At 39.7% G+C, this 18,258-nt stretch overlaps 2 protein-coding genes across 2 annotated transcripts; both read right to left on the bottom strand.

The window, feature by feature from the left end:
• LOC145969003 (uncharacterized) lies at window positions 1-378 on the bottom strand. Its single transcript, XM_083094873.1, has one exon. It carries the CDS (start codon window positions 376-378, stop codon window positions 1-3), a length of 378 nt encoding a protein of 125 aa, XP_082950999.1.
• A 1,064-nt stretch (window positions 379-1,442) lies between these two features.
• On the bottom strand, window positions 1,443-2,093 carry LOC145969005 (uncharacterized). The gene has a single exon (XM_083094874.1). The coding sequence runs from the start codon at window positions 2,091-2,093 to the stop codon at window positions 1,443-1,445; it is 651 nt and encodes a 216-aa protein (XP_082951000.1).
• Between the last annotated feature and the right edge of the window lie 16,165 nt (window positions 2,094-18,258).

An 18,258-nucleotide genomic window follows, 5' to 3' on the forward strand; every position in this document is an offset into this window, starting at 1 on the left:
TCATCCTACTAGGACGGTGGCCGCTGCATGGGACACCGTCCTATAGACCCTAACCACCCTGGCGGCCATGCATCTTTGGATGCGACGAAGCTTGCCCTTAACCTGTCGCCTGGCTGCCAGATCCGCCGCCCACACGGGTGCGCCGTAAAGTGCCACAGCATTGACGGTGGCTACGTATAGTCGGCGCACCCGACCATCCGGACCCCCAAGGTTCGGGAGGAGCCGGGCAAGTGCCGCCGCGACTCTCTCCACCCTGGAGGCTAGTGCAACACCGATATGGGTTGGTGGCGGTACTCCGGAGGCTTTTCCGTAAAAGAACATCGCCTCCGTCTTCTGTACCGCCACTTGAAGACTCATATCGTTGATTCCCCTCACCATGCGTGCTACCGCGACTTCCGCCCTGGTCGCTGCGTCCCCCCAGCTGTCCCCCACAGCTACCACGAGTGGGCGGGGTATTACCCTGACACTGCGTGCGGCGGAGGTTGCCAAGCATCAGTCCCGACAGCAAGCTATAGCTAAGTGAAAGGAGAGGCTGGCCAATACAAGGACCGGCATCCGTGCTGTCGCTTGGGGCCATCCGCCCGGTCCTCGAAAACTGGGTAAATCGGCGGCATGGCGGACTCTCTTTCAGGTTGGTGCAGGTGCTCACCGGGTATGGCTGCTTCGGTGAGTATCTGCACACGATGGCAAGGCGAGAGCCAACCACTAAGTGCCACCATTGTGGTGGAGACCGGGACACGGCGCAGCACACCTTAGAGGTGTGCCCGGCATGGGCCGAGCCGCGCCGTGTCCTGGTTCAATCGATAGGGGCGGATCTCTCGCTCCCGGCCGTGGTTGCGGCCATGGTCGGGGGCGAGGATGCCTTTATTTGTTTGGTAACGATGGAGAAATCCTTTATGGATACCCGCACCCCGGGGAAAGAGGGCGGGTTATGTGGGACTCCCCTATTTAACGGGTATACCCACTTAAACTTCACCGGATGCCTACTCGGGTGTTAGGGGGAGGACCGGGGACACCAGGGGCATTGCTTCCGGACGTCCTCCCCCCACCATCCGCCCACACCGCCGCAATTGCGCGGCGGCTCCTCCTCTAACTGTGGCACAGAGGGGCATCACCTCCACGCCACGCCCCCTCAGGGTTTCCGGAGGGCGGGGTCGGGGCTCGAGTCTCCCGCTCGAGCCCCGGCCCCCCTAGCCCAGAGCGGGCCTCCCCAAATGGGGATGGGGAATCGGGCCCGCACTCCGGGCTCTTCATTCTGTCCCTCCAGGGGCGTGTTCCCTCCCCTCCCCCTAGGGAGCGGGATTCGGCAGTGCCTCCGGAGGGCGCCGTCTCCTTAATGGGTGCCGCATCGGGGAGCTTAGCGACTCCCCGGAACGGCACCCCCTTCTCTCCTCGGCAGGGGGCGGAGAGGCCGCCTTAGCAGCCCCCACCCCCGGTCAAGGTCATCCTCCCCTATTGGCGTTACGAGGAGGGTGGTGGGGGCTATTACGCTTCCGCCTCCACGGAGGCGGACCTCCACCCGGCGGAGGCATGCCCCCGTCTCTCAGCGGATCAAGAGAGACGCCCCGGCGATGACCTTCGCCGCGTCTCTCCCTCTCCGCGTCTTCCTTCTGCAGCATGACTTTGCCGCAGGAGGACACTGCTCTCCAGACCTCCCCACTCCCAACCATCGCTGCTATTACGGCCGGGAGGGAGAGGTTCGCCCCCACCGCGGCCACAAGGCCCGCACGCTCGGCCGCCAACGCCGGACAAGATTCCAACGTGTGCTGCGCCGAGTCGTGCGGGTGACCGCAGTGGTGACACTCCGTGGTGCGCTCTTTCCTTATCCTGCATAGGTACTCACCGAAACATCCGTGTCCGGTGAGCACCTGTGTCACCCTATAGGTGACTCCTTCTCGTCGCACCCCATTTACCCATTCTGGCAGATGGGGACGAATGGCCTCGACGGTCCTCCTTCCCGCAATGTGTGGATCCTCGAGTGACCGCTGCCACTCGAGAATCGTGGACCGTCGAGCCTGGTCCCGTATCATACGACGGATCCTGTCGGTAACTACGGTCCCCGCCTCACGGACCCCGCGAACCCTCCTGTACATATCGGTGTACATACGGGCCGCGAGGTCAAACGGGGACATCCCCGACAGGACCGTCGCCGCCGCGTGGCTAACTGTTCAGTAGCCCCTTGCCGCTCGTATTGCCACCCGTCGCTGCATCCTTCGCAGAAGGTCTCGCAGCCGATGGGTGACGGCAACATCCTCCGCACACTCCGGGCACCATAAAGGGCCACCGGGCGAGGATGCCTGGGGCGCCATGGTCTCCTTCTGTGAGAGTTATCTCGCAGAAGGGGAGGCCGCGGAACGGAAGCGTGAGGAGGATCCATCCTCCGCTCCCATCCGTAGGAGGAGGGGAGGTGCTAGGAGGAGAGCTTATACCCGAGTTCCCTAGCGCCTCGAGTGGGGGGCAATTGTCCCTCACACCTCCACCAGAGGCGGGCTGGGGTGTATTAATATAACATGCCACCCTGGCTGGGGACCGTGGGAGCGTTATTACGTGAGGGACGCAAGCGCTCCCGATATACGGTCTCCCCCCGGAGAGGTGACAGGACGGCGTGGCCGCGTCTTGTCACCAATAACATCGAAAGATGAGAGTACTTAAGTACCCCCCAATGGAAGGGACTCCTCCCTTTAGGAAGGTGTCTTGCGCGCATGGGGAAGGGTCGCGGACGAATGCGCAAGCGATCCCGTGGCCCTCCCCAATTGTGCGCGATGAGGCCACCATGGGGTTTTAGCGGGTAGTCGGGAATGTATTTTCCCAGAGTCCCGCAGAACCCTCGCCTTTCCGGGGCGAGGGTATGCGTAAAGGCATTTCCCCATGTAAAAAAAAAAGGAATAGCCGACATCGAAGGATCAAAAAGCGACGTCGCTATGAGCGCTTGGCCGCCACAAGCCAGTTATCCCTGTGGTAACTTTTCTGACACCTCTTGCTAAAAACTTTTCAAGCCAAAAGGATCGATAGGCCGTGCTTTCGCAGTCTCTATGCGTTTTCCTCTCGAACCATCCAACAGAATCATACGTTATAATAGGGCTACCGCGTCATATAATACCTCGATTATGTGCCTTTTTATCCCCCATTTTTCTTGTACAATTCTATTAATTGACATTATAAAGTTGGTTACTTTGTTCCTAAGATATTTGGCATGTGGAATGAAGCTCATCTTGTCGTCTATAATCAGGCCCAGATATCTTGTCTCTTTTGAAAACGTAACATTTTTGTAGTCAATCTTTAAAATCGGTAGTCTGTTTTTATCGATCTTGCCTTTTACCAGTAGAGCAGTAGTTTTGGCTACTGATATCCGTAGTTTGAAAAGGGTGCACCAGTTTGTCAGGTATTCTAAGACTTTTTCCAGTTTCCTCGATATCTCGTCTGGAGTTAGCTTTTATCAGAATATCTAGATCGCCTGAGTATGCAATCGCGTTTACATCGGTTTCGTCAAGGTTTGTTTCAATTCGTTGCAACAACTCGTCCATCGCCCAATTCCAGGCTGTCGGTCCTAATATCGAGCCTTGGGGACAACCTCTCTCCATCTGACGTTTCAGCTTATCATACCTGATCCTAACTACCATTTTTCTGTTATTAGAAAAATTATATATCGGAAATTACTTCAAGATCTTTGGCTTTAAGTGATGGCACGTTACCCAGAGCATACGGGCTTCCAAAGATTTATAAACCTAATTGCCCTTTAAGAATTAGTATCTCATACATTGATAGTCCTTTACATGCTTTTGCAACGTACTTACATAATATACTATATAATAATCTTCAAGACCTGTCAGTCATATAGCTAATAGTTATGAATTAGTTAAAAAATTAAGTAATGTGCAAGTAGATGATCATATAAAATTATTCTCTCTAGACGTTGTATCATTGTTCACTAATGTTCCATTGTATCATTGTTCACTAATGTTCCATTGGATTTAGTAATTGGTTGTGTTGCAAAAAAATGGCATTTAATAAACAATAAGACTAAAATTCCATACTTTAAATTTATAACAGGATTACGTCTAATAATGAACTCTACTTATTTGAAGTTCAATGGCAAGGTTTATAAGCAGATCTTTGGCATCCCGATGGGTTCCTCCCTGTCCCCAATTCTTGCGGATATTGTCATGGAAAAACTAGAAGAAATTTCACTTTCTCGTTTACCTTTCCACATTCCATTATACGTCAGATACGTAAACGATATGGCGGCTCCTTCCTCTCTTATTCCTGACATTCTACATATGTTCAACTCCTTCCACACAAGATTACAGTTTACAATAGAAATTCCGGAAACAAACTCGTTGAATTTTTTAGACATTACTATTATTGTTAACAAAGAACACTTGGAGTTTAATTGGTTTAGAAAACCAACATTTTCTGGTAGACTTGAATTTTCACTCATGTCATCCATTAACTCATAAAAAGGGAGTGATTATAGGACTTGTGGATAAAATCTTTAAACTATCACACCCACGATATCATAAAAAAAATCTCTCAGATGCTATTAATATCCTATTGCAAAATAGTTATCCAATAGATTTCATCTTCAAAACGATTCACAATAGAATAAAACATCTAATTTCTAATAGTAATTCTCCAGAGACCCCTTCTCAAATTACCACCTCCCCGTGTCTTTAGTTTTTCATCATACCGTACATAAAAAACTTTTCAGAAAAATTTTTCACACTAACAAAGAATCTAGATAAAACATTGGCATTCACAGTAAAAAATAAATTAAATACAGTCGTTAAATTACACAAAGACTCTCTTACGAAAATGCATCAATCCAATATTGTTTACAAATTATGTTGTAACAACTGCGAATCCTCATATGTAGGCCAAACGAAAAGACAACTAATGACTCGTATTAAAGAACATGAAAAAAATATCAATCAAAGAGATGAAGATCTCAATGTCATCTCTCTACACAGGGTCATGAATTTAATTGGAATGAAGCTATCATTCTAGATAAAGAACCGTCTTACAAGAAGAGAATCATTTCAGAAATGTTGCATATTACACAGCAAAACCACGGTCTCAACATTCAAAGTGACACAGACAAATTAAACAAAATATATCTTTCGATACTTAATAAATGTCAATGACTACTCATACATAATTTAATGTTTCCCGCGTTTTCTGCTTATACGCCATCTTTCTTTTAGTTACTCTTCCAGTGTTTCCCGCGCTCAACTCATTCCCGAACACCATTTCCCCCACTTCCTTCCCTTCTCTCCCTTCCCTTCCCTCTGACTTCGGTTGGCGAGACTGTGTGACGCACATGACCGGTGCTGTCCGTTGCGTGCTTTTCATGTGTTCTTTTATAATTGCGTCGTCATTTTAAGAACCGCTATATTGGATGTGTGCGATTATGAATATTATATTACTGTCTTGGTTTTGGTTGCTCTTTACTGTAATTATGTTATTCTTTTCTTTTCCTTTTTTTGAGCATGTGCTTTTGGCGTGAAATGTGGTCGCTCTGCTTGTGCTTTAAAATTTTCAAATATTTGATTTCCTGCTAGTGCCCATTCTCATCTGTCTTAATGAATTTTTGCACGATACACAAGGAACATTTTGGCTAAGAAATTCACCATTCTTACAATTTGCTGCACGAAATAATATATCAAGAGCATGCGATCTTGCGGTACATAACCTTTTTGCAGGACCAGTAAGAAAGGACATAAGCAAAGTGAGCCTCCTATTTTCGCGTCGAGCTATTGCTCATATTTTGTTTTTTTGCATTAGAGTCTGTTAATAAAAATTTTTTTAGGAATTGTGTACTATACACGTTCTTTCTCAATACATATCAGAACAACTTTTCAAAGCTACGTTATAATATTAGAGCGCAGTATGATTAAGGACTCTACCAGATCCTTTCATGTTTAATAGTTTTATTGTATTGACTTTTGAGTGATGACTATAATTTTTTTAGTTTTTTGGGCTATAATTTAGTTAATTGCCTATGGGTTTTTTGACATTGAAAAGGACCTGGAGTAAGGTTGAAACGTCTGTCGACAGAATTTTCGTACACATTAATTGCGTTTCATTTTGTAATTTCGATATAAGACGAAATATAATTAAAAAAATTTTTTACGCACTACGTTCAGCGTTTATGGTTCTATTGCCCTTTACATTTAATTTGTGACTTTGTCTTAATTTTATAAACGCGTCTTCCGTCGATTTCTTTCGTTTAAATCCATATTACCTTTCCGATTCCAATCCTGTACTTATGGGTGTTTACGACAACTAATCGGATCACTGATCGGATTGAGCAGTGGTACTCAGCGATAGACTTCCTAAATTTCCCTAGACTAATCCGGATCAATGATGTGTCTCTGGAGTAATCGAATTAGATTAACAGTCATCGAAAGAAATTGCGGTCGAGTTGATCGAAAAAATTGTGAAAAACGTCATAAGAAAATATAGAAGGTACTTTATTATTCTTTTAATTAATATATCTTTATTTATCAAATATGTATTAATAAACAAATGTATTTTACTGGAATAAGATGTTTTCTATAAAATAAGAATAACTCTTAACCTCAATTTATTTTAATTATTAATATAAGATAATTAAAAGAATATTGTTACGCGCGCGCCCGAGTCGTTACGGCCCTGCCGTTGTCCGGATCCCGTGGTCAATTGTTTATAAACAATGAGAGTCAGCTGAGTCGGAAAATAGCTGTCAAGCTATACGGACGCGTCTTGATTTTTCCCAAGCTTATATTATCGTTATAACTGTTACATTCTGTTATTAAAGTTCCTGTGTTCCCTTTTAAATACGTGTTCTTATTTACGAGTGCGCGAGCGTGTGCGCGAGCGAGTACGCGGGTGCCGATCCTTGTGTCGCGCGCGATCAATAGATATCGTTCCGCGGGCGCAACATATATTTTATAAATAAGTAAGGAATTTATAAATAACGGAAAAAAGCGAAAGATTAATAAATCAACAGAAAATAAAGAGCAAAGACAAAATGTTCGTCTAAGGTGGTTTACTTTCTGTATTTAAGTTTTGATTGAAATTTATTATATTATCAGTGTCAGTTTTAACTTTAATATACAGAATTTTTATTGCGGTTTCTACTTCCATTTTCTACACCATTTATGTTAATAACTCACGTTGTCTACTTGATTATTGGACTTTATAATGTGTATCTTTCTATGTAGAAAAATCTTTCTATGTTAAATGTATTAAACTATTACACTGTTTTATCGTATAATTGTTATCGTGCAAACTAACTTCATCACACTGGAAGATGGTTTAGATATAAACTGAAATGTATGTTTTCTAAATTTATATACAGGGTGGGCCATTTTAATCTATGCACCCAAATTTCTTTGTACCTAAGACAGATACGGAAAAATGATTCAGACAAAAGTTTTATGGTTTCGAGGGGGCCATAAGATGGTATCATTGGTTTGACCTTGAAGAGTTATTTGAAGGTCACATGAAGGTCACCTTTAATTTCTTAAATGGAACCTACTATTTGTCATTACACATTCTTGTAGCTTATCTCGAGAGCTTTCCAAAACACTATAATTAAGTTACTCTTTTGTTGTAATTGCACCATTTTGATGTAATTTGCAATTAACAATTCCATATTTTTTCTTAAAAACAACTATGTGTTTTCTTTACACCAATTGATTCCTCTCATTATTTTGTACATAAAAGTATTAAGGTAAGATAATCGAAAAATGAATATTTTACAAGATATTTTACGGTTTATGTAAAATTAAGAAATTATTTCAAGCCTCATAACTCAAAAAGTACTTAACAAAAAAGTACTTAATTATAGTGTTTTGGAAAGCTCTCGAGATAAGCTACAAGAATATGCAATGACAAATAGTAGGTTCCATTTAAGAAATTAAAGGTGACCTTCATGTGACCTTCAAATAACTCTTCAAGGTCAAACCAATGATACCATCTTATGGCCCCCTCGAAACCATAAAACTTTTGTCTGAATCATTTTTCCGTATCTGTCTTAGGTACAAAGAAATTTGAGTGCATAGATTAAAATGGCCCACCCTGTATATAAATTTTTAATTATAATAAATTATTCAAACGGACATCTTGTCACAACTCTTTTTGCTCTTCATTTTCTACTGTTTAATAAATAATCTGAATTCTAGGAAAGTAAAAATATAATGGACCCACAAAATGAAGAAAATGATATTGAACAAACTCAATTTGGTATACATATATTATACAATTATTTTTAAATTATTAATGTATATAATAATTGATGATTTGATAAGGTTGGGACTATGTATATTTTTTATAAATTACTTATATATATTATTTATATTCTTTGCAACATTATATTGCAACATTAATAAAATTATTAAAATAGTCTAATAATGTTATATACAGGGTAATTCAAAACAACCTGATGTCTTTGAAATATGATATTCTCGAACGAATTCTAAGACTATTTTTCCTCTTGAAAAAATTTTGTCCAAAGCTTAATTTTTGAGTTATAATAGAAAATAGTCCGCTATTCACGAGTCCGATACAACGGGCAGGCAGGGACGGCGCAACGCGTCACGAGACAAATGCTAATAATAATAACAAACATAACATAACATAAACATAATATTGTATAACATAACATAACATAACATAACATTCTTAAACGCAAAATAATAAATAAAGAATAAAATAATTGAGAGAGAGAGAGAGAGAGAGAAAGAGAGAAATGGGGACTTCTAATCGCGATTTATCGTGTAATTTTATGTCTTAATTTGTGCGGAAGTAAATATTTGCAAGTAATAATAAAGATTATTAAAATAGTAATATTTTTATTGTGTAAAGTCAACTGAAATTTAGAAGCTGTTATTTATAAGATAAACGATCCCCAGAAAGAAATAAAATTCGTCAGTTTTCTTAAAGAATATTCTTAAGAATATTTAATCAAATTACGATTACTATTTCGTTTTTCATTCGTCCATTTCCAGTTTATTTGTTACTTTATGTAATTTCGCGTTTGAATATTTTATTCTTAAGCGTTACGTTATAACCCTCCTAGACGGTAATAATATTGTTAAATATTGTGTAGAAACTGCAATAATAATTTAATACACTTCAAAGGATCAAATATTGTGCAATAAAATTGACTGTCTGGGGAAACGGGAGAGCATTTGTTTCGTGACGCGTTGCGCCGTCCCTGCCTGCCCGTTGTATCAGACTCGTGAGTAGCCAACTATTTTCTATTATAACTCAAAAATTAAGCTTTGGACAAAATTTTTCAAGGGGAAAAATAGTCTTAGAATTCGTTCAAGAATATCATATTTCAAAGGCATCAGGTTGTTTTGAATCACCCTGTATACATATACAGGGTGTCTCATTTTAACTTGGACAGTAAAATATCTCAAAAACTAAACCCAGCAAACAAAAATGTTTCAGACAAAAGTTGTATGGTTTCGAGGGGGCCATAAGATGGTACCATTGGTTTGACCTTGAAGAGTTATTTGAAGGTCACATGAAGGTCACCTTCAATTTCTTAAATGGAACCTACTATTTGTCATTGCATATTCTTGTAGCTTATCTCGAGAGCTTTCCAAAACACTATAATTAAGTACTTTTTCGTTAAGTACTTTTTGAGTTATGAGGCTTAAAATAATTTCTTAATTTTACATAAACCGTAAAATATCTTGTAAAATATTCGTTTTTCGATTATCTTACCTTAATACTTTTACATACAAAATAATGAGAGGAATCAATTGGTGTAAAGAAAACACATAGTTGTTTTGGAGAAAAAATATGTAATTTGCAATTCCAGAGAAAGATAGGGATGTATGTGGGAGGAGGTCGGACGTGTCTTTACGCCCATTTGATCAACGAGCGACAGAATCCATCCGTGGCAACGGCATCGACGCATATCCTGTGGAGAGAGCATTCACACATTTTTCAGCCTAACGAATAATTGCTAGAAAACAATATTCGCAGACTAGAAAAATATGTGAGGCGCAAGTGGCTGGATCGGGAATCGAACCCGAGTCTTTCGCTTTCCGGGCAACTGCTCTAGACCACTGAGCTATCCAGACCTCACACCTAATGCTGCTTTTTAACACAGTGATATGCGACTCCAGAGCGATGTTGGTATCTTGCTCGATGGATGCAATGCCGATTGCCATGGAGGATCCTTGAAAAGGTCGCTCGCTGACCAAATAAATGATGAACCTAAGTGGGTCAAAGCACTTTGCAAACAAAAAGAAGCTCATCATGAAGAAAATATGAAAATAAAAAAATAGTTTTTGACATTATTTGAAAAATATGTGCAAAAGGATAATGCACAGTAAGAAAGTAAAAGCATCTATTATTTACGTCTGTATTAGTAAAAAGAAGTATTTTTAATTTTTATAATGATATAACTGTGATTTTTATAATGATATCACTGTGATAGAAAAGCAGATTATTAATTATTCAACAAATCTTTTAAATATTATCTTTAAAATCGCCTAATACGCTTACTAACATAAAGCATGTAATGATCTACTAGAATATTTATGTTAGTTAATATTTATATTTTAATACTAAATATTTAGTTTTCCAAAGTATATTTAAGACTTAATATTTAGTTTTCCAAAGTTAAATATTTATATCAGATAAATATTTCTTACAGACTGATGTGCAATTCGTTTCATGTAATTATGCATTAAATAAAGACTGATATTAAATTATAATATACAAATTCAAATGTCTTATTTATTTTATACATTATACATATAAGTATCTTTTAATATAATAAATATTATATGAACACATAACAATATATCGATGAAATAATAATTATAAAATTATGAACACGTAACTATATCATTAAAATAATAATTGTGCAATAATTTCTCTTTTCTCATCAAGTTCCATAACTGCATAATTATGATTATTGTTATTTCTATTTTCCATTTGTGGAATTTCAAACGGTTCGTCGTTAATATCAATACAAATATTATGTAAGATACAACATGCAAGTACAACTAATGGTATCATTTCTGTGTTATACATATGTACATATTTTAGTTTTCGGAATCGTCCTTTTAATATTCCAAACGCTCTTTCAATTATAATGCGAGTTTTTGATAATTTTGTATTATAATTAAGTTGCACATTATTTAAATGGCTATTATCACGGTAGGGAGTGAGCATATAATGTAATAATGGGTATGCTGAGTCAGCTAATAAATGACCATGTTGTGGAAAATATCTTTCTACGTCATGATCTATCATATTTTTAATGTCACTTAATCGCCAAACTCGAGCATCATGAACACTGCCACAAATTCCCACAAAAACATCAATAAATTGCATTTTATTATTACAAATACCTTGAAGTAATATGGAATAAAATCCTTTTCTATTTATATAAGTAATGGGATATTCAGTAGGAGCACTAATAGGAATGTGGCAGCCATCAATGACGCCTACCACACCTGGAAAATCTAATGGCAGCAAATTCTTCTTGTATAATTAATATTTCGCGAACTTCTGGCCATTTAATATAATTTTGCACGTCGCTGTAATGTGTAAGCCACATTAAAAACACATCTCCATATAGTGTCTTTGGAAACTCCAAATCGATCTGCAACGGATCTAAAGAAGAAAATAATTTTTTAAACAAAAAAACTTAAAAATAATATGAAAATAAATAACAAAAAATTGCAAAATTTGAAAAGTTGCAAAATTTTTTAACTATACTAACCTATACACTTCTTGATTGCCAAAAATCCATAAGGCAATAGCTGGATTTTCCATAAGGCAATTGCTTAGCTGGTGGTAATTTAGGAGAATCATTCTTTTCCAATAATTCAAATCCAAAAAAGATTGTATCAACAGTTCAAAAGTATTTCTTTGAATACGAAAATGTGATTTGAAATCTAGAATAAAGTAATAATATTATTATAAATGTTGCAAAATTATATACAATTATATATTATTATAAATGTATGCAGAAAATAAATAATACATAGATAAAATTTAGCTTTATTTTTACCTGTTAAAGAATAATGAAGAACAATATTTTCAAAGAAATTATTAATTTTGAGATGTGGTTCTCTTAGGTGCACTATTTCCCAATCATCTTCATAATCATCTTGATCATTATTAAAAAAAACATCCCATAATAAAAATATATCCATTTTGTATTCTCTGCAAGGATACAGATTATTTTCATCATAGTAATATAAATAATTACAGATTACACATTTATATTTACACATCTTTAATTTATATAGAACTCATATCAAATGTATTTTATACATATAATTAGAAACTATCATCAGGAGAAAGTATTTATTTTTATATTACTATTTTCATGCCAAAAAGAAAGAAAAGTCTAAGTAATATTGTAACAAATAAAAACTTCACATATTACATATTTAATTGATAAACTTTCAAAAATTAATAATTACAAGATGAATAAGAAATTCATGGTAAAATTTAATTGTTACTGCTACGTACATACATTTTGTTATTTGCAGTATTATTTTGCAAATTAATATTGTTTATTATATTAATAATTAAAATAAAGTGAGGTTAAGAGTTATTCTTATTTTATAGAAAACATCTTATTCCAGTAAAATACATTTGTTTATTAATACATATTTGATAAATAAAGATATATTAATTAAAAGAATAATAAAGTACCTTCTATATTTTCTTATGATGTTTTTCACAATTTTTTCGATCAACTCGACCGCAATTTCTTTCGATGACTGTTAATCTAATTCGATTACTCCAGAGATACATTATTGATCCGGATTAGTCTAGGGAAATTTAGGAAGTCTATCGCTGAGTACCACTGCTCAGTCCGATCAGAGATCCGATTAGTTGTCGTAAACACCCTTTGTAGCAAGCTTGTATCCGAGTATCTACTATTATTCGTTCATATACTTTCCCTATCGTTGACAGTAAGGCAATCGGTCTATAAGAACCTAATTTGGTCTTGTCTTTATTTTTGTCTTTTAATATAAAAATAAGTTCCACCGTCTTCCATCTTGTTGGGAAACAGGTCTCTCTTAAGCAGTTGTTTAATAAATTATATATAGCCGCACCTCTTTTAAACCAAAGATGTTTAAGAACTTCATTGTGGATCAATTCCTTGTGCTTTGTTGTTTTTGAGCTTCCTCATGACATTGTCAATTTCTATCTCCGTTATTGGTCTTTCAGCATTATAGTTAATATACTCGTCATTTTTATCTCTAATATTCTTGTACCTATCGTCTTCACTTTCTAGATCGTCAGAGGGTACCGCCTTCTCCATCAGTGCACCAAAGGATTCCCGCCAGCCCATTGTTATGTGTCCAGAAGGTAAAATCAAGAGCATGGAGTTTCAGCTGCTCGTATTTTTTCCCTACAATTTTATACACAATACTCCACGGGTCCTTATTTCCTTCTTCTGTAACAAACTGTCTCCATGTATCTTTTTTATTTTTCTTGATCATGTTTACATACTTATTTCTAGTAAACCTGTAAGCATTCTTATAATCTTGGATGGAGTTTCTGATATTCATTTTTCGCGCGCGCATTATCTGTTTCTTAGCTCTGTTCGTTTCACGTCTTAATCTCATTATTCCATCAAGGGACTGTCCTAAATCCAGCCTTTTTTCTAGGAATCGAGCAGCTGCATACATCTTCCAGAGTAGTACTGAAAAGATGCACAGCTTTTTCATAGTTTAGTGAGGCCAGTTTTAGCAGTACATCGTCGTCAAATTTGGATTCCACTAGTTGCTCAAACTTGTCCCAATCACCTTTTTTGATATTAAAATTATGTTGCTTTTGCAGAATTCGTCTTTTATTCAACCATCGGTTATAGTCATAATGGATTAAGTTGTGATCACTTGTGGTACAAATGTTAGAGACCCTCCAGTTATGTATCGCCGTCAAAATGCCTCCACTTACAACAGTTACATCAATATTCGATTCACCCTGACTCGACATAAAGGTAGGTATATCACAGGGTGAATTTGCAACATGTAGATTATTTCGGATCAGAAACTCCTTCACAATCTTTTCTCGTTCATCCGTTTCTTTAAAGTTCCAGGTAAATGATTTAACGTTCGAGTCCATTGCAATTAAAAATTGTTTCCTTTAAGTTTGTCTAAGATCCTTTCTATCTTTTCGAGGAACGGCAGAGAAAATTGACAATATATATTGATAATATATAATTCTTCTAATTCAATGACAACGTGTACACACATAATATGCTCTGTTTCCTCTACCGTCACTCTAAATATCTGGACTTCTCTTCTTTAGAAATTATTACCACCTAGGGTGTAGCACAGTTAAGCTACGTTATCTTAAAATTCGATGAAGTAAATCCTCTAACCTTACCATTATATATGTAAGGCTCCTGCAAGCATAAAATATCTATATTTCGTTCACGCATAATCAACTCTAATTCCGCAGATGCAGCAGAGGACCGCTGAGCATTGATCTGGGCCAGTTTTAATCCCATTTTATTTTGTGTCTGTATATTTCCACTTGTCTTCTAAATTCTGGGCATATATCACTCTGAACACTATGCTTCGTATCCTTCCTCTTATTTCTCACACAGTTCACGCAGGACGGTGTATCTCCTTGTTTATAGGTAGTCTTTAGATGATCCTTACTACCGCATGTTTCACACAGCTGTTCCGGAGATTTGCAATTTCTGGCGATGTGACCATGGAGCATGGCATTTGAAACATCTCACTATACTCAAATATTCCTTTATTTTGTATGTCTTCCACATCATGAAGATTCTAGATTTTTCTATTATTTCTCTAGTGGTCCCGGCAGCTGAACAATCCAGTGAACCCTATTCTCCGAACTATTGATTTTAAATTTAAAGTTTATTCCCTTTCTTAACGTTTCAATTTGTCTCTCATCCAGATTTTTAAAATTTTTGTAAACAAAATCCTCTTTCAATTCGTCCACTTTATGTTCCGGCTCAACATCATAAATTATTAGAGAGGGATTGAGTTTGCTTGGCTCGCCAGTCCTCAACCCAATTCTTTTCAAATCTGTCTGTTTTATCAATTCCACATCTTTCCTATCCTTTACTTCCACTATTACTCCCTTATTTCTCATCTGCCTGATTCCTCGTATTTTTAATTTGTTTCTCAATCCGTCCAACTCCTTTACCAAATCCTTATCTGTTCGTTGTTCCTTCTGTCTTTATCCTCTATTGGTCTTATTAAGACAACTTCACGTTCATTTCTAATAATTTTCTTTTCTGTTTCAGGTACTTTCATGGAAGCAGCGTGGCCGACCGCACAGGACATCACTTGGGCATATGTTTTCGAGGAACCTCTGTTTTGATGAGTAGCTTTAAGTTTTTCTATTTCAATTCTATCCTCGTATAGCTTGCTTTCAAGGAAACTCCATTTACCAAGAATGAACTTTATTGCGCTTTTAGAGATCTTATTATTCTCATTAAATAGGAACTCTAGAGACGATCTTTCTTTTACAATATCAGCCAGAACAGGGTTTTCTTCCAAGGAATAATCCCTGTCAAGCTCGATCATTTCCGTAGCCAAAGTTCTCTGTTCCACATAATTTGAGTCTATCCTAGACTCCGATTTTTTTGCTGGCGGAGATCGAGAAGTAGAAATACTCCTTCTAAAAATTTCCGCTTCCATATTCGCGTCCGGGGTTTTACGCTTAGTCGTCGTCGTTTTAATCAATCCGGGTTTTAGTTTAAGGTTTAATTTATTTTTGTTCGCCATTCTGGTCCCACGAATATGAGGGAAACAGAAGTCGACTCACATAGAGTCCCCGATACATGGGCAAGCCTATCAAGCTCCAGGAGGACGGCAGGTACCCTGGAGGAACCATTCACAACCGTTACAGCTTAAAGTCCCAACGGCCATGCATCCATCGACATGGTGCTTTCAAACCTTGGACTCTCACTGTTCGCTTCAAACCAAGTTTTTTCTGCTGTTGGTAAGTATAAATTCTTGATACAACGTATCTTCTTCTTTCAGGTAGAGCTGTTTGCACCTTTATTTTAGAATAAACCGATGTTCCTTCTATGTGCGAATAGGCCTGGTGGTCGGCTGTCGAGGAGCATACGGCGCTAGTGATCACTTAGCCGTTGCGCTGGATGGCACAACGTTACCGCGAGGAGGTGTGAAAACACCTGACTTGATACAGGAGAGGCTGATAAATGCGCATCCTGTATCCGACGACATACGTTCTCTACCAGGTCCTCGGGGCTCATGAGAGGCTAGAGGACCTAACTAGAGGTCTAGATCGCTTCAACGGCCCAACCATCGCTTCTCAAGACCCCGGGCTTACCTGCCCTACATCATTTGCGCTTTTAGACTCAAGCTTAGCAAGATAGTGACACCCGGACGTCTTAGAGAGAAGCATGGCTATTCTGGGAGAACGCAGTCGCCCCGTATCGTGGGTTACTGCCCGGCAGGAAGATGGTGTTGTTTTCTTCTCGAATCACCATCAGATGGATCAATGCAGCAAGCCTCTTATCAGCGTGTATTATGTCGCTTCAGTAAATAGCAAAGTCCTGCGCAGCGTGTTGATTTGTCCTGCTTTGTAACTGACATAAATTTTATAAGCTGCGCGCGGTGTGTTGCTTTTGCAAACTGACATTAAAAGCTTGAGTTTCCAGCGGCGTGTTGCTTTTGCCATGATAAAATTTATAAGTTCCGCACGGTGTGTTGCTTTGCGACGATTCAAAGCAAACCAGCTCGGTCGGCGCAGCAAAGCCACGCCACACAGAACAGCAAGATACAACAAGATATTACCCGACGAGGTCAGCGTTCTGTTAAGCACCAAGAGGTCCCTCTCGATGCCACCTTGTCGTGGTGAGAGGGCTTACGGGTCTTCGGCTCCCCGGGGTGCACTGGTGCGGCTTTGCCGGCCTTTGCGGTTCAGGGTGGTGGGGGCCCGGACCAAGAGCACACATTGCACTTCCCTCCTCCGGAAGGAGGAGGAAGAGGGGATTCCGCTCTCTTCGAGCACTATGGCCTAAAGCGGATAGGAGAAGGAAAACTCTGATTCCAAACCCGGTCTTAGGATACCGTGAAGGGTGGGAGAACACCCGGACCCTATTTTATTCTCCTAGATGCTCTTCCTCTTCCCCTCGATAGCCTTTCTAAATTCATGCTTCCTCTCCCTTTCCACATTATGATTCCTTCCTCTTGTCCCACTTTCCAATTCCTGATATGTGTGAATGAGCGTGTGAATGGGAGAGCGTGCGGTTACTTTTAATAGCTGCGCCAGAGAGGTGTACTCTGGTTCAAAAACACAAATCTACCTCTATGAAATGGAACACACTGAAGAAAAAAAGTTACCACCCCAGGAGAGTCGGATGCTCCAGGGGTCGGCGTCTTGTCGGGATCTCGTCTCTGCTCCGGCGGCGTCGTCATCCGGCGAAGGGCTAGACGTGGTGTTAACGGAGGGCATTGCGTCGGAACGGGCTACCATCATCCCTGAGATAAAAGAAGCAGAGAGTAGATCAGTTTCGCCCGCTATGGAGGCGTTACCTCCTAGGGCAGCTAACGCAGGCGCCTTTCAGCGCACTAGTGGCGCATTCCAGGCTCTGCAGTGCAGATACGGAAATCCTCAGTGATGTTGATGCTCCAAGCTCCATGGTAATAGATGCGGCTGTGCCTGAGAACGCAGGAGAGAGCTGGATCAGCATCGTTGAGGCCGAGGAGAGAGGCTCGCAAGCAGCCTCAACTCTTCCCGAAGAGATGGAATGTGAGGATGACAGTCAGGCTATTAGTCAGGCTACCAGTCGAACAGCCACCAAAAGGAAGAAGAGTCGAGTTATAGATTCTGATTCGGTTAACGAAAGTGCTTCGGAGTCTACCCGAAGAGCTAAATTGAGAGTTAGAACAAGGAAGAGGGCTATTCCAATAGCTCAGGACCAGGATATTCCTGGTAGCGCGAAAGGTAGCGATGGCGCTAATATTTGTTCCAACCTGGATGTGACAATCGGGCACTGAAGGTGAAGATAGTAGAGGTAAAGTTGGAAGGCCTAAGAGAAAGACAAGGGCTATTGACCCTATTATTGCAGAAAAAGAGATCATAGGAAAGACGGGACGTGCTCCCGAACAATTCGAGGAGGAAGCGCTGAGAGGCATGACGGTCTCGGACATTAGCGCGCAAGCGCTTGAATATGTAGTGGATATAGAAGTCATCAGAAACAAATGTGGTCGAATCCAAGGCGGCCTGAGTGGAGAGCTCAGGAAAAGAACCCACTGCCTGGAAGATCTGATT

Source organism: Camponotus vicinus, unplaced genomic scaffold, assembly GCF_025532165.1.
Source record: "Camponotus vicinus isolate PSW18456_S1 unplaced genomic scaffold, iyCamVici1.0 SCAF_3, whole genome shotgun sequence".
In the NCBI taxonomy this organism is placed as follows: Eukaryota; Metazoa; Arthropoda; class Insecta; order Hymenoptera; family Formicidae; genus Camponotus; species Camponotus vicinus.

Excerpts from the sequence above, each read along its gene's own strand:
- LOC145969003 (XM_083094873.1), bottom strand. The coding sequence starts at position 378 with ATGGTGAGGGGAATCAACGATATGAGTCTTCAAGTGGCGGTACAGAAG.
- LOC145969005 (XM_083094874.1), bottom strand. The coding sequence starts at position 2,093 with ATGTACAGGAGGGTTCGCGGGGTCCGTGAGGCGGGGACCGTAGTTACC.